Here is a 15,801-nt window from a genome sequence, read left to right as displayed (position 1 = left end):
AAAACGCCAGCTTCAGCTCACTTTTCTGGCGCTTTGGTTGTCGAATAGGCCACCTTCACTATTTTCGTTACTACATTACCCGGACACAAGTCGTTTTGGACATTCGTGTCCTTTCTTTTTGAACTCTGTCATTGACAAAATAAAAAAGTTCTGTCGTTATGGATTCCCAAGGTTCTCAAGGCAATTCTGGCCCTCCAAGGCCTAGTGGCCGTCCAATTCACATCGCACATCGACGTAGCCCCTCGGAAATGACGCCGTTGATCAGTACGTGGACTCTATATACACTTTTACAGGAGATATGTCGTTAGCTAACCGGTTTTAAATAGTGGAACAACTTGCTTTACAACAGCAGATTGAAGTCCTTCAGCAGCATCAACAACAAATTGCCGCCCAGCACCAACAAAATCAGCAGTTCTTGAATATCGGGATGATACCCCAACAGCAAATGCAGCAGATGCAGCCCCTTGGTTATCCCCAAATGCAGGGCCAAGGAGTCATGCCCGTAGGTTTTCAATTCCCCCAAATGCAAGGCCAACAACACCTTGGTGTCCCCAATCAGTCCTCTCATCGCCGTAATCAATCGGCCCTTCCAAATGTCGGCATGGGGCCACCGCCCGCCCCATCTTCCGGAGCAGCTGGTGCCCAGTATGGTGAGAATGGACAGGGGAGCGGTCGTGATAACAACAATAATAACCAATCTCGCAAGGGAGGTGCTCCTGCTGGAGGAAGCCACCATCGTCGACACTCACTCGCTTTGCCTGAAGCCAAAAAGGCAGCAGAAATGGCTCAGCAAAGGAAGGCTAATAGCGCATTCAAATTCCCCATCCCAGGGGGTGCTGGAGCTACGTCTTCCTCCCCAGTACAAGGTGACTCCAACGACGACAAGCAAGGAGAGCCCTCTAGTACCGCACCATCGCAACCCTCCCCACTAGCAGGCCTTGGTGTCCAGCGCTCTGGAAATATCCGTGGTGCCCACCTACGCAGCCAGTCCATGGCCGTAGGTAACCCTCGCCAGTACGCCGGTAGGAACACTCCCACTTTTCAGTTCCCTCAAACTGGTGAAACTTCCGGCTCGCCTGGACCTGATGCTGGAAGGAGAACCAGCCACGCCGGCCATGGACGCAGCGGCTCAAGAAACTTTGATAGCAACTGGCGCCAGCAGGGTGGTCCACCAAACAACAACAGCAACCAGGACCCCAGAGCCAGCCTTGGTGGCCTTTCTCCCCAGCCACAGCAAGGCGGCAACGGCTTCCAGCCAGGCCACCGTGCCAGAGGGTCCGTTAGCTCCATGTCGGCCTTCCAATTCCCCAACACCCAGCAGCTTTTCCAGCTTCCTCAGGGTCAAGTGGTCTTGCCGCAGATGTACCAGGGCCAACAACAGCAGCTACTCCATAGCAATGCTCTTCAATTGGCACAACTCCAGGCCTTGCAACAGAGTGGACAGCTCGGTTCTTTGCCACAGAACCTGCAATTAGTTGGCCAGCAGCAGGCCGCTCAGCCGCAACAACAGTCTCAATCGCAGTCGCAGCAGAATCGGAAAACCCTGTTCACCCCATATCTTGCACAAACGGTGCTTCCTCGTCTCTTTGAGGAGGGCAAACTCGTTACTGGTATCCTTCGTGTAAACAAGAAAAACCGTTCAGATGCATACGTTACCTGTGCCGAACTGGACGCTGATATCTTCATCTGCGGCAGCAAGGACAGAAACCGAGCCCTGGAGGGTGATCTTGTTGCTGTTGAGCTCCTCGATGTCGATGAAGTCTGGAACCAGAAGCGCGAAAAGGAAGAAAAGAAGAAACGCAAAGATATTGATACCAGAAGTGGAAGCTCTGCTGGTCTTGACCGAGGTGGTCGCTCCGACTCCAATGCTACTGCTGACATGCAGCAGATTGGCCCTGACGGCAGCATTCGCCGCAGAGGCAGTCTTCGCCAGCGCCCAACCCAAAAGAAGAACGACGATGTCGAAGTCGAAGGTCAGAGCTTACTTCTTGTTGAAGAAGACGAAATCAGCGATGAGCACAAGCCCTTATATGCAGGCCACATCATTGCTGTCGTTGACCGTGCCGCCCACCAAATCTTCGCTGGCTCCTTGGGCCTGCTTCGACCCAGCAGCCAGGCCACCAAGGAAAAGCAGGAAGCCGAAAGACAGGCTAGAGATGGTTATTCCGGACGTCCTCAGCATGATCGCCACCAAGAGCGACCAAAGATCGTTTGGTTCAAGCCTACCGACAAGCGTGTTCCCTTGATTGCTATTCCAACTGAGCAGGCACCCCGCGACTTTGTTGACCGTCACGCAGACTACGCAAACACCATCTTTGTTGCTACTGTCAAGCGATGGCCCATCACCTCTCTCCATCCATTCGGAACTCTTTGCGAGCAGCTTGGTCCAATGGGTAACCTCAAGGTTGAGATTGATGCCTTGCTCAGAGACAACAACTTTGCTGCCGATGATTTCCCGGCTTCTGTTCTTGACAAGATTGGCTTCGAAGATTGGTCGATTGGACAGGAGAATCCTCAGTCCCTTGCTTCCCGCACCGATTTCCGTGAATACAATGTTTTCACTATTGATCCCAACGAGGGCAAGGCAATGGACAATGCCTTCCATGTTAGACGACTTGATGACAACACGGTAGAGATTGGTATCCACGTTGCTGACGTTGCTCGTTTTGTTGATCCTAGCGGTGCTGTTGAACGCGAGGCCAAGAAGCGCGTGTCCAGCGCCTTTTTGATGAATCGCATTGTGAACATGCTCCCACCGCAATTGGCCCACAATGTCATGGCCCTCTTGCCCGGAAAGGATAGCCTCGCTGTTAGTGTCGTGCTTCAAGTTAGTCTCGAGTCCGGTGCCATTGTCGATCAGCCTTGGATTGGAAAGAGTATTGTCAATAGCAAGGGAAAACTCTGCTATGCCGAACTTGATAAAATTATCAAGGGAACTGGACAAGCTGAAGTCAATGGTATCTCCGTGAACGATGTCAAACTGTTGACTGTAAGTATCCACTCTCCACATCAATATTCAGGTAAACCAAAACAACTATATTAACCACTTCTTTCATAGGACGTCTCTAGCAAACTTCGTGAGGCTCGTCTTGGACACCGTGCAGGGAAATTGCGCCCTCTTCGCCTCTTGTACCAGCTTGATGACGAGAATGTCCCTGTTCAACAGAACATATTCAATGCTTCTCCAGGTCGCGAAGCTATTGACGAACTCACCTACATGGCTAACCATTATGTTGCGAAGAAGATCTTTGCTGCCTTCCCTGAGAATGCCCTTCTCCGCCGACAGGCTTTACCCAACTTTAGACGCCTGGCTACTTTCGTTGAGCGCATGTCCAGACTCGGATACCAAATTGATCCTACTAGCAGCGGCACGCTGCAGAACAGCCTTTTCAAGGTGGAAAATGATGATGTTCGAAAGGTATGTCTACTCGTCTCTAACTTCAACTATATGATTCCATTGTGTTAACTTTTTTTCCAGAGCATGGAGACGCTCTTGATCAAGACGTTGAACCGTGGAAAATATTATACTCCCCCAACCGTCCGGGATGACCACCGCTCTCACTACATGCTTAACTTGCCAATCTACACTCACTTCACCAACCCATCCCGTCGTTACGCGGACATTGTTGTCCACAGACAGCTAGAAGCAGCATTAGCAGGAGCAACGGAGTGGCCAGATGAATTGGATTACAAGGCACTTAACTACCTCAACAGCAGGAAAGACTCTGCTCAAAATGCTCAAGAACAGAGTGTGCATTTTGAGGCGTGCCACGCCATGGACAAGAAGAGAAAGGAAATTGAAGGCGATCTCATTGCTGAGGGAATTGTCCTCTGCGTTTATGAATCCGCCTTCGACGTTTTGATTCCAGAGTACGGCTGTGAGAAGCGTGTTCACTGCGACCAACTTCCTCTTAAGAAGGCAGAGTTCCGCAAGGATGACCGTGTTCTAGAATTGTATTGGGAGAAGGGTGTCCCATCCTCTACGTACATCCCCGAGGATGAGCGTCCCAAGTCAACTCTTAGCGGACGCGCCGCTAGCCAGGCTGCTGCTGCCCGTGAAGCAGAGGAAGCCCGAAAGAGAGAGCAGGAGAGGGAAGAAGCCCAGCGAATCAGCACCGAGACCAATACCGTCTCTCCAAATGATGTTGATGCCTTGTTTGACGACGATGATGATGCCCTCACTGACTCTTTTGCTGGAGTTTCTCTTAATTCGCCTGACCGCTCCACGCAGAGCATGCCACCATCCCCACGGAACGGGCCCGCACACCCACCCCACCGTACTCACTCCGACCCCAGGATTGCAACCACTGCGGGCGAAACCACGAACGAGGATGGCGAGGATGGTGACGACGGCGAGGACGGTGAGATTGTTGAGTTGAGCCCCAAGGAGAAATACGGCCATCTCTTCCAATTGCGCGAAGAGGATGGAGAGTATATCCAGGACGTCAGGGAATTGACCCGCGTTCCAATCATTCTCAAGATTGATCTCAGCAAGAGCCCACCGTAAGTTTTGCTCCTTCTCTACTGCTTCTAACACTTTCATTGCTAACCGTCCTTCAAAGTTGCTTGACTATTCGATCTATGAACCCTTACGCTCTGTAAAAAAACAAGCACTGGCCCGACCTCGAGCATTGGCTTGGATTCCTTTTCCACTAGTGCTGTTGGTCGCCAACTCTCCTATAAAAATAATATTGGCAGTGGCTTCCACTGTTGATCAAATCGTTGCCGGTATTTCCAGTGCTATACGTTTTTATCCAAGATGAAATCCGCTCGTTAACAGCAATTGACCTGTTTTTTCGCTGTGTGACCCGAATCACACGTATCGCTCTTTTACTCTATCATCACTATCGGATACTCATTGCGGGCGTTATCTGCTTTTGTCCTGTTTGTGTCTTTTTGGTATCTCGTCACGATATACATACCCGTCTCGTGCCTGGAAAGGTGTCCGGAATCTGGAGTAGAACGCACTTCAGCTTACTACATAATGAGAGAGAGGAATAGGAGAAGTCTCAGCACCAGTACACCTCGATTTCCAGGACGATTAACCACCCACCCCCCTCAACGAATCCTCTCGCCAAAAAAATATAGCTATACTCATTTGCTCTTGCATTTTTTACAGCTTGCTCACAAGGGAGAGTGTGTGCTGGCAACAAGTTGTTTATCTAATATGGTGTTCCCCCCTTATTGATCTATTACCTTGTGACATTGTTATTATCGTTAAAACCCGGCTTGCTATCCATACTGCGGCTTAATGTTTTGTAGTCAGTCAGTCCTAATAAAAATAGTCGCTCGTTAACTCGATTCTTTCGTAGGATTAGAAGAGTAATTAATTGCTTAACGAACGGTATTCATTGGTACTGTTAGCGCAATGTAGTTAAGTGATCATATACAATCCACTCCAAAGCACCCAAATCCACACCCACCAACCCTTAATATGCCGGTCCAATCCATCCAAACCCATCATTATCATCATCGTAAAAAAAACAAATTGCTCTCGTTAAACATGTATATATGCATGTCTCAATGCAGAAAAGGGAGAAAGAGGGGTGGGGCAACCAACGGAAGAAACGCTAGTCATTACAACCTTCTGAGTCCTGTACGAGGTTTCGGTCTGACCGTCAGGTTACTCAAGGTATGTAGCTGTTGCTGTTTCCTGACCGGAGAACGAGGTGCAAGTTTGCTTCGTGCAGACACTTTCTCGTCTACCGAAATTGAGGGCTCGACTTTAGTTGTCGGGAAAGGCGTCGAACCACCGGCCTGCTTCATGTATACCTCCTTGGTAGCCGTGGTGGCTGTGGCTGCACCTATGATTGGACTGAGCGCTTTCGGACTTGCGTAATTGCCACCGTCTGACCCGGCGGAGCTTCGCTTCCTCTCAGCCGCTGCCTTAGCCGGAGCCAAGGCGCTGACTGGTGTCATATTGATGCATGACCGTCTGGCTGTCGAATCGGAGAGTTTAGGAGTTTTTCGTCGCGGTTGAAGGAGAAGTGATTGATCGTTTAACGACGGGGCGCGGTGGTGGTGTTTTGAATTTGACCTATTTCTGCTTATGGCAGCTGCCAAGTCGGGGCTGTTGGCTGCTACGTTTTTTTCCGAGGCTGTCATACCACTGAACTCTGGTGGCTGATCGGCGTCCTCTTCGTCAGATGAATCGTTTATTAGGACAAGATCAGGTTCTTCTGAAACGGAGAGAACGGATAGAGGGCGTTTCCCAAGAACACTACGTGGACTGCGGACAGGAGGTATGACAGGAGAACTCGACAGTGTTGGATCATTCTCTTTTGATGCTGAGTTTTCTGAGTCCGAATCCACATCTGCCTCAGAGTCAGAGTCTTCAATTGACTGATTCGCTGGCTGTTGTTCTGTTGCAGGTTGCCGTTCTTCCAGTGATGGTGGGGTTGGTTGTTGTTTTCGTTTCATGAAGACTGTCTGTACTGGCAGGGCGCTATCAGAGCTGCTTGGCTCTTCACTCTCCGAGCTGACAGCAGCATCAGCGCCATTAGCATCTCGTTTTGCTTCGTTGACTTGATCTCTCATATCGGCTGGAATAGGAGCATGTATAGATGTCATTAGCTTTGCCTGTCGAGCGAATGACTCGTAGTTCTCCTGCAGCAAAGCGCCTGCAGTGGCGTTCAGTGCCGAATCAGGGTTTGGGTGTATCAAAAGACATGATATTGTCTAGAACCGGCCATTAGCGCATGTCTAATACTTAAGGACACAGTAACTTACGATCAAGATATCCTGTAGTGTAAGCTTAGGATCCCAGTCTCTCTTGAGCGTGTCCACACAGACGGCCCCAGTCGATTCCTCGACATTAGGATGCCATATTCTTGTCTTGAAAAACGCTTTCGGCGGGCTGGCGGGGTAGTCCTCTGGCAGGCGAAGCTGCAGGCGCCAAAGTCCCTGAGAGTAAGGGGTCCCCGATGGACCGGTGAGCAGCACGGTGAGCTGTGTCAAGCTATCTGGGCCAGCGGGGTTAGAGCTGGGAAAGCAGTAGTAGGGCGGGAGGCCCTTGTGGTGGAGGGAGGCATGCTCCCTGGCCAAACGCTTCAGGTTGGAAGCCTAGAGAGACTGTTAGCCACGCTGCTTGCTTGACATCATCATCAAAAGGACCATACCATCCTCCCGTCTCGGCTGTGACAAGCGTGGCGGGTAAAGTCACTGTGCGTCCAGCTACTTCGTCCTCCACAAACACGGCAGTAAGGGACGCAAATATCCTCTGGCGGCTTCGTACCACACACTAATCACTATCTTGCTTCTATTGGGTCACAAGTTGCTGGCGGCGACGTTGTTTGCTGCTTGGTGGTGCTGTTCTCGGTGTTGTTGTTGTTGTTTTGATTGATCTTCGTCACTTCGTCATGTTTGTTTTGATGTGAGGTTGGGGGGCGACGGCCGCTAGTCCCAAAAGGGTTAAATAGACACGAAATCGACAAGTCGCGGCGCCGTTTTCGCGTTTCTTGACTTCATCTTGCAGACGGAACAACATCACGACTGGCGCCGACGAGCGGCAGCGCAGGGCCGGTTGCCGGGGGGCAGCGAGGGACCCCTGGTTCTGCATGAATGCCCCTCTTGTCGACTACTGGCTGGAGATAAACGATGGGAGCCGGTGAGTTGCCCCATGAATGGTGGTGTTTGTTTTGTTAACGTATAGCTTCAAGGTGGGAAGGCTAAGGTAGCTTATATTCTAGCAACTATATCACACATGAGTCAAAAGGCCTAGCATTCGGATCAAAATTAATTAAAGAGCCCATGACTGAAAGAATGCCAACGTCAAATTTTTTGTTCCAGAAAAAAAAGTCCATTTCTGAGGCCGCCCAACCGCGGGAAAAGGCCTAACGCCGGGTGAAGTAAAACATGCGTGGTATATTAAATTAAAAGAAAATAGTACAAGAGAAAAAGGTCTACATTGGTGGATGCAAGCAATAACAAGGACGACAAAGATAATGGAGAAATTTGTCCTGATCATTCCCGTTTCTGAGGAACAACTAAGGGGTAAAGCTGTCCAAAGAACCGAACGGGAACACTCCACGTGGTTGAAGAATTAATGCATTTAAAGGAAGGCAGCAATGACGGCGGCACCACCGATGACACCAGCGAGGGCTGGGCCGGCGGTGGCAGCGAGACCAGTGGAGGTGGCGGTGGTGGTCATGGAAGAGCTTGGGCCGGAGCCAGTGCGAGTGCTGGTGTGGGCGGTGCTGGTAGAGTTGTGTGGCATGGTGGAAGAACCAGTGCCAGTTCCTGGGATGCCAGTTGGGCTGCCGCCAGTTGGGTATGGGGCAGTGGTCATGACCATGCTGCTGGTGACTGGGAGAGCAGACATCTTGCCAGACTGGAGGATATGTTAGCGGTTGGTCGGTGACACACAAAGTCAGATACCACAGGAAAAAAGACATACCTCAGACTTGGCCATGGCGAGGGTAGCCAAGGCAAGGACGGAAACAGCAGAGAAACGCATTTTGATGGTGTTTTTTGTTTGAGTCGAACTCGGATTATAGAGATAAGTGGATGTGTTTTGGAGAAGTTCGAAGTTTTGGTATGCGCTTGATTATCGATTATCGACGAGTCGTTAATGAGAGATATGGGAAAAGGAGAGAGGAAGAAAGGAGAAACGAGACAGAAGGAATGGGGAATATTTATATGGTGGGCACTGCAAGAAAGGAAAAAGCCGATGGCTAGACAACGAAGCACAAAGGTTCTCTGTGATTCGTAATTTTGCCTTGCCTTAGTGGCGCATTTCAAAGGCGATCTTCCTTTGGTTTCACCTGCGGCTCGCTGGATAATATTGCGAAGTGGACCAGGGGCAGGCTCCACGGTTAACCAATACGGCCCCATCTGTTGTTCTGGGTTATATTCCTTTTCCCACAATCCGTTGGTTGGCCGGCCATCCGGCGCACTTCCCGTTGGATGGTTGACAGTTTGAACGCTTAAACCGCCCATCTGCCACGACAGCAAGTTGTCTTTTCGGTCTTGGATGCGCAAGATGCAAGAGTGAAAAAAAGAGGGAAATTCTCGCAACTTGTCCAGCCACCAAGCAAACACGACGACTCCCCTCCCACGGCTGGGAACGGATTTGTCCAGCCGCCGCCTGAAGACGACGAGGTTGGATGTTGTGGCCCCCTTTGCCTTTGTCACGGCATCAACTGCGCCTTGTCATGCATCTAGCCAGCCCAACCACCCTGTCGTGTTATCTTAGGGAAGAGCAAGCGATCTTGCTAGCCTAAGAAGAAAAAGCTTAGGGGGGGAATGCATTCGTCAGCTCCAACCATAAAAATAGAAGCACGACTATTATTATGCATCCCTTTCCAACCAAATTCCCACAACAGCACAAAGGTCTCACCATGTACTGGGGAAGGCAGGAAGACCAGGAAAAAGAAACGGAGGATGTGTACAGAGTACAAGCAGACTGGTTAATTTACAGAAAATGGAGCTTGCGGTTCGACTTCTCGCCCAGCCGGCGCGGGTCTGGCGTGAACAATAGTCGACTACTGGAAAAAATATGGAACCAGTCTGCCTTTTCGTCTACGGTCTGAGACGTTCCATCGCACCAGCTTAAGCGGCCCTCACACTAACCCAAGCCCTTTCGCCTGGAAATAACGAGAAGGAAGATTATTGAGGGAAAAACTTGATTGCCCGCTAAGGAGTACGGGGCATATTACGGGCGAGCCCTGGATCCTGGGAAAAGAAGCCAGTCGAAGACGGACGTTTCTTCCGGAGCTTTCGTATTAGGTAACTAAGTCGATGTACCTGCATCTCGCCGACTCTTCAGCTTTTCATATTGTGCTCCGTACTCCGTACTCCATACGAGTATCTTCTCGATATTATGGAGCCTTATAAATTGCGTTACATCGTAATCTATCAGCCCTCCCATTAAACAGGCGGACTCCAGCTTGGCCTTGAATAATATGGAGAAGTAGCCCAAGTGCTAAATTGCTTAATATGTTCCTCTCCCTTTTGGGGCATGAGAATAATATGACGGGCAGCTTGCTTATCCCTGGCATTAATAAATTTTCTTGGGCTTATTATTCTAGGCATCCATATTCCCCATTGGCCATGGTAACGATAGCAGCACCAGCAGTTTCATCATCGCCACGCATCAACGCCTTAGGGAGGGGTGGACGTGTGAAGGAGTATGTTTATCCGCGCCTGACTCGGACAAAAGCCCCTGTATATATATAGAAGTAATGGCCAGACTTGCTGTGGCAAACGACGTCGATTCTCTGGAATATCCGTGATTTCCACCGTTGCCGTTTCGGAGAAGACACTACTGGCTCAGTAACATCTTACAAAGGGAGGACAATATTACTTCAAGCAAGTTCCAACTGCCAAGATACATATCCAGCATGTCGCCCGTTTGAGGTTGGATAATTCGCTGCGCATGTGGAGATACTTCCATACCAACGCATAATTGTAACCAGCCTCCCCAATCTCGACCCTCGACGGATATGGTTATCTGCATTTCAGTTACGCATGGCCACGGCATTACGTCAAATGACCGGCAATCATAGTTATGGAGTGTACTCTGTATGGTGTACTCCGGGTCTGATTCAGGTAACATGTCATGATAACATACTCTATATTCGTCCAGCCACAGATACACACATACACATCTACTGCTTCAAGTCAGCAGGTACACCTTTCTCGCGAATCCAGTCCGCAAACTCCCTTCGCTTAGCCTAGAGAAGAGAAACCGGGAAAGTTAGCAACGTAGCCACATCTCATCCCATCCGCAGTCAAGAGCCAAATCCTGGCATAACGAACCCTGATATCAAGGAATCCCATCCGCTCTTCCAGCCCTCTAAACGGATTCTCAGCACCGCCTCGCTTCTCGATCTCGCCCGCCCATGAACTCCAGCTAATCGGCCGTAGCTTCTCAGATCCCATAACCAACCCCGCGGTCACCATTATTACCGACACAAGCGTCTCGAGCGTGATATCTGCTGGAAGAGAATGAAGGCTACCGTATAACGTTGAATGTTCATGTGTAGAGTATCCCCTATTTATTTGGTGTCGTTAGCTGTCTGTCGCTCGGGGATGGCTTTTATTCCGTGGTAAATATTCGGGGGTGTATGGTTGGTCTTCCCACTTACGCATGGGCTAGGAGAAGCAGGCCGAAGCCTACTATTAGACGAGGTAGGCTCATGATCTGTAACGGAGCTATATCCTGTGCTCTGGTATCTTGCTGAGGTATGATGGCGATGGTTGTGATAATATTACATATCACCGCAAGTTGTTGCAGCTGGAGCTTCGAGAAAAGAGCTTGGTGGGTGTTTGGCTTGTTTGCATCTCACTAGCTTTCTTACGTTGCTGCCCGACGAGCGTCAACAAACAAGCAGATTCTAGATTTGCAAGACGAATTTAAGGCGATTCTACGGCAACTAAAGCAAGGAAGAAGACACTGGTCGAGTCATTTGAATTTTCATTAACGTCAATAAACATAAGCAGGAATGTCTAGCATTTTCTGTACTACGTGTGGCCTTCGACAAAGGGAAAATTCGGCAATGTGAGGCCAAAAGTTCATTATCCCAGCCTGCTTCTCATAAATCTTCGTTTCATAGCATGTCAAAACGCGAGGTTTCTCGACGTGGTATCTTTTTCTTTTACCATTTGTTTTGATTTTTGTTTGTTGTTTTAACTTAAAGCTTTTGCATGGCAGCCTATAGTTGGAGTTGATTAGCGTTTGCTGTGAGTCATTTAAAGGCAAGTCAGGTAAAACTTACAACATCGGTGGACTGAACGAAGTCCTCGAAGGCCTCAATCTCCTCTTGCAAGTCGGAGACAGAGACCTTCTCGTCCTCGATGACAAAGTTGATCTGGAGCTTCTTGATACCGAAGCCAATGGGGACAAGCTTAGAGCCAGACCATACGAGGCCATCCTTCTCAATGGATCGTACGGCAGCCTCCATCTTAGCCAAGTCGGTCTCGTCATCTGATAGGAAAGAGGCCGGGTCAGTATATATAAGAAGTACGTAAGTGTAGGGTATCAAACATACCCCATGGCTTAACGTCAAGGGTGACGATGGATTTGGCAACTGGCTTAGGCTTGCTGGCCTTCTTAGCTCTGTAGGCAGCAAGGTTACGCTCTCGCTCAGCAACAACCTCTGGGTCCTCGTCTTCACTGTCGAAGAGGTCGATGTCATCATCATCCTCCTCTTCAGCAGCAGCTGGGGCCTCAGCCTTGGTGTTTATTGGGAGCTCGCTGTTCTCTGGGCCATAGGCAGTGTATTCCTTAGAAGAATCTCCTGGGAGGGTGGAGAACTCAGATTCATAGGAGGCAATGTGCTTGTACCAACGGGCAACGTGTGGGTATTTGCTAGCGTCTGGCTCGCTGCTGACGGCCTTGAAGGTTACAACATCGGCCTGAGTTGGCTCATATCTGCATCCCACGTTAGCATTGACCTTTCATCTCGAGCACAGATAGCTAATTGCATGAATTAAGATCGAAAAAAGGACAGCGCAACGCAGCAGAGAAGGTGTCTTTTTATATCGTATATTTTCAGAAATGTCACAAGGACGAATGTGTTTTAGTCACTCGGCGGTGTCTTAAGCCGCCTCATCAACACGGACCAACTGTTTTCATCATAAAAAAGAAGTGTTTTGGTGCTTTTGGTACTTGATAATAGGGAAGTGGAAAGGGGGTTGGTTGGGCTGTGATGACTTACCCCTCAACATAGGTCCTTCGCGAGAAGAACGAGTCGGCGACTGTACAAGATGATTAGCCTCCGGCAGACAGAGCTAGGTGGCGAGGAGGCACTCACTGGCAAGGCCAGAGTCGGTAGAGAAGTCGGCGAAACCCATGGTGCAAGTGAATTGAGGGAGCGTGGAAGAGCTTTTCCTGCGAGTCCTTGTATTTTTGCGTGGGTGTTTTTTCCTTCTTATGGAGGGGAAGAAAAGGAAGAAACGAAAAGAAAAAGAAGAAAAAGATTTTTTCCTCTAGTGAGACGTCATGTGACCGTGTCCGGTTACCTTGGGCAACCAGCAAAGAGCGACGGCGACCTTCGCGATAAGGGCGGAGACGGCCTTCTGGAGCCTTCGAGAAGGGTCGTGGATGGGCATAGCAGAGGTCAGATATATATAATAGTGAGAGAGAGACAGGACAAGGGCAATTGGTATGTCGGTCTTGCAGTGAGTCAAAGTCACATACGCCATGTCTTGTCGTCTTGTTATGCGAGGGAGCAGGCAGCTGCTTCAAGCTCCCAGAGCTGCAGCTCATATTAATACGACTGCACGAAGAGGCCTATACGGCCTTCTACCCTGGCAACTGTCGAAGCAACACGTTCATGCGGCCGGGTTTATACGTCACTATGCGAATGGCAGGCCTCATCCACCCGGCGGGACGCATCGAATGAACCTTGGTGGTGAGCCAGAGAAGCTAGCGTTAGAGCAGTTTGGAGTCGACCTTACGGCGCGAGCAAAGGACGGAAAACTCGATCCAGTTATCGGTAGAGACGCCGAGATTCACCGAACCATCCAGATATTATCGAGGAGAACGAAGAACAACCCGGTGCTGATCGGAGCGGCTGGCACGGGCAAAACTGCTGTCCTCGAAGGGCTTGCGCAGCGGATTGTCAGAGGCGATGTTCCGGAGAGCGTCAAGAACAAACGCGTCGTCTCTCTGGACCTCGGACAGCTCATTGCTGGTGCTAAGTTCAGAGGTGACTTTGAAGAGCGGTTGAAGCGCGTCCTTAAAGAGGTGGAAGACGCTCAGGGCGGTGTCATTCTTTTCGTCGACGAGCTGCACACCTTGCTCGGCCTGGGCAAGGCAGAAGGCAGCATCGATGCAAGCAACCTTATCAAACCAGCTCTGGCTAGAGGAGACCTCCAATGCTGTGGTGCTACCACCCTCAACGAGTACCGGCAGATTGAAAAGGATGTTGCTCTAGCACGAAGATTTCAACCGATTCTCGTGGAGGAACCGACTGTTCCAGACACCATATCAATCCTTCGAGGAATCAAGGACAAATACGAAGTGCATCACGGAGTCCGAATCACTGATGGCGCGCTAGTAGCGGCTGCCACCTACAGCAACCGATACATTACTGACCGCTTCCTTCCCGACAAAGCTATCGATCTAGTGGACGAGGCTGCTTCAGCTTTACGGCTCCAGCAAGAGTCAAAGCCAGATGCTATTCAGGAACTCGACCGGCAGATCATGACCATACAAATCGAGCTAGAATCTCTCCGGAAGGAAAAGGATATAGCTAGCGTGGAACGAAGGGAGAAGCTCGAAGAACTCCTCAAGTCCAAGCAAGAAGATGTTGGAAAACTCACTGAGGCTTGGGATAAGGAGAAAGCGGAGCTTGAAGCTATTAAACAAGCTAAAGAGGACCTGGAACGGGCCAGGGGTGAGCTAGAACAAGCCCAACTGGAAGGGAACTTTGCAAAAGCCGGTGAGCTGAGATATTCGACCATTCCGAATCTGGAAAAGAAGCTACCGCAAGAAAACGACTCTGGTTCGACGGCCACTCAAGGACAGAGTCTACTTCACGATTCCGTTACTGCTGACGATATTGCCGGTGTGGTCTCTCGCACGACAGGTATCCCAGTCAACAAACTGATGTCTGGAGAAGTTGAGAAATTAATCCACATGGAAGATACTCTCCGCAAGTCCGTTCGTGGCCAGGATGAAGCACTTGAAGCGGTAGCAAACGCCGTAAGGATGCAGAGAGCCGGTCTCAGTGGTGAAAATCGACCCTTAGCATCCTTCATGTTTCTTGGCCCTACTGGTGTTGGCAAGACTGAACTATGCAAAAAGATGGCTGGTTTCCTTTTTTCAACTGAAACCGCCGTTGTCCGTTTTGACATGAGCGAATTCCAGGAGAAACATACCGTCAGTCGGCTTATCGGATCTCCAGCCGGATATGTGGGCTATGATGATGCTGGTCAACTCACTGAAGCCGTCCGCAGAAAACCATATGCTGTCCTCCTATTCGATGAATTCGAAAAGGCTCATCGTGACATCTCTTCTCTCCTGCTTCAGGTGCTAGACGAAGGCTTCCTCACCGATGCCCAGGGTCACAAAATTGATTTCCGCAATACCCTTATCGTCCTCACATCCAATCTCGGTGCTGAAGTGCTTGTTTCAGCAGATGCTTCTCAAGGTGAGGATATTTCTCCCGAAATGAAATCAGCAGTCATGGGAATTGTCCAGTCATCATACCCACCCGAGTTCCTGAACAGAATAGATGAATTCATCTTGTTCAAGAGGCTGTCGCGATCCGCTCTGCGGGATATCGTTGACATTCGCGTCAAAGAACTCCAGGCTAGGCTAGATGATCGCCGAATAACCCTTAGTGTCAGTGATGAAATCAAAGATTGGCTCTGTGAAAAGGGCTATGATCCCAAGTACGGTGCCAGACCTTTGAACAGGCTCATATCCAAGGAAATCGGCAATCATCTTGCTGATAAAATTATTCGAGGACAAGTTGTTTCTGGTCAAACAGCTACCGCTATCTTCAATGAAGACAAAACTGGACTAGATATCGCAACAGAAAAGTCAACCTGATTTTTTATGTACTACTATGTATGATAATGATATTGGTTTGTATTATATAGCATTATACCACGGATCTCTCTTCTTATTATATACCATCTTAATGGATGCACCTCTACTCTACTTGCCCTATCCCTCGCTACGATTATTTTCGTTCAAAAAGTAACAGTTTCATCGGATAATACCATTTTTTTGTGTCCGTCCCAATCGGGTAATGCCTGATTAACCTTAAATCAACCTCACCTGGGTCAATGAAGACAATTTCAACTGCAACCCTTCTTCTCTTGATAAAAAACTATCAGGAAAGCACA

The 15,801-nt window shown here is 49.5% G+C and overlaps 6 protein-coding genes across 6 annotated transcripts; 2 read left to right on the top strand and 4 right to left on the bottom strand.

Moving 5' to 3' along the window:
* Window positions 1–158: 158 nt before the first annotated feature.
* On the top strand, window positions 159–4,602 carry MGYG_04539 (cell wall biogenesis protein phosphatase Ssd1; the record flags this gene model as incomplete). Its single annotated transcript, XM_003174318.1, has 5 exons — window positions 159–264; window positions 327–2,989; window positions 3,059–3,418; window positions 3,479–4,503; window positions 4,563–4,602. The coding sequence occupies 5 exons, from the start codon at window positions 159–161 to the stop codon at window positions 4,600–4,602; spliced, it is 4,194 nt and encodes a 1,397-aa protein (XP_003174366.1).
* A 975-nt stretch (window positions 4,603–5,577) lies between these two features.
* MGYG_09054 (hypothetical protein) lies at window positions 5,578–7,121 on the bottom strand (the record flags this gene model as incomplete). The annotated part of the gene is made up of 3 exons (XM_003174317.1): window positions 5,578–6,678; window positions 6,730–7,062; window positions 7,119–7,121. 3 exons carry the CDS (start codon window positions 7,119–7,121, stop codon window positions 5,578–5,580), a joined length of 1,437 nt encoding a protein of 478 aa, XP_003174365.1.
* A 929-nt stretch (window positions 7,122–8,050) lies between these two features.
* On the bottom strand, window positions 8,051–8,455 carry MGYG_09053 (hypothetical protein; the record flags this gene model as incomplete). Its single annotated transcript, XM_003174316.1, has 2 exons — window positions 8,051–8,329; window positions 8,396–8,455. The coding sequence occupies 2 exons, from the start codon at window positions 8,453–8,455 to the stop codon at window positions 8,051–8,053; spliced, it is 339 nt and encodes a 112-aa protein (XP_003174364.1).
* A 2,152-nt stretch (window positions 8,456–10,607) lies between these two features.
* MGYG_09052 (hypothetical protein) lies at window positions 10,608–11,140 on the bottom strand (the record flags this gene model as incomplete). The annotated part of the gene is made up of 3 exons (XM_003174315.1): window positions 10,608–10,673; window positions 10,759–10,993; window positions 11,088–11,140. 3 exons carry the CDS (start codon window positions 11,138–11,140, stop codon window positions 10,608–10,610), a joined length of 354 nt encoding a protein of 117 aa, XP_003174363.1.
* Window positions 11,141–11,633: 493 nt separating this feature from the next.
* On the bottom strand, window positions 11,634–12,795 carry MGYG_09051 (hypothetical protein; the record flags this gene model as incomplete). The annotated part of the gene is made up of 5 exons (XM_003174314.1): window positions 11,634–11,654; window positions 11,718–11,926; window positions 11,991–12,373; window positions 12,660–12,699; window positions 12,756–12,795. 5 exons carry the CDS (start codon window positions 12,793–12,795, stop codon window positions 11,634–11,636), a joined length of 693 nt encoding a protein of 230 aa, XP_003174362.1.
* Window positions 12,796–13,144: 349 nt separating this feature from the next.
* On the top strand, window positions 13,145–15,502 carry MGYG_04536 (heat shock protein 78; the record flags this gene model as incomplete). The annotated part of the gene is made up of 1 exon (XM_003174313.1): window positions 13,145–15,502. One exon carries the CDS (start codon window positions 13,145–13,147, stop codon window positions 15,500–15,502), a length of 2,358 nt encoding a protein of 785 aa, XP_003174361.1.
* Between the last annotated feature and the right edge of the window lie 299 nt (window positions 15,503–15,801).

The sequence above is a fragment of the Nannizzia gypsea genome, genomic scaffold (genome assembly GCF_000150975.2).
Source record: "Nannizzia gypsea CBS 118893 supercont1.3 genomic scaffold, whole genome shotgun sequence".
In the NCBI taxonomy this organism is placed as follows: Eukaryota; Fungi; Ascomycota; class Eurotiomycetes; order Onygenales; family Arthrodermataceae; genus Nannizzia; species Nannizzia gypsea.
This window is presented reverse-complemented; position numbering and strand designations above follow the sequence as displayed.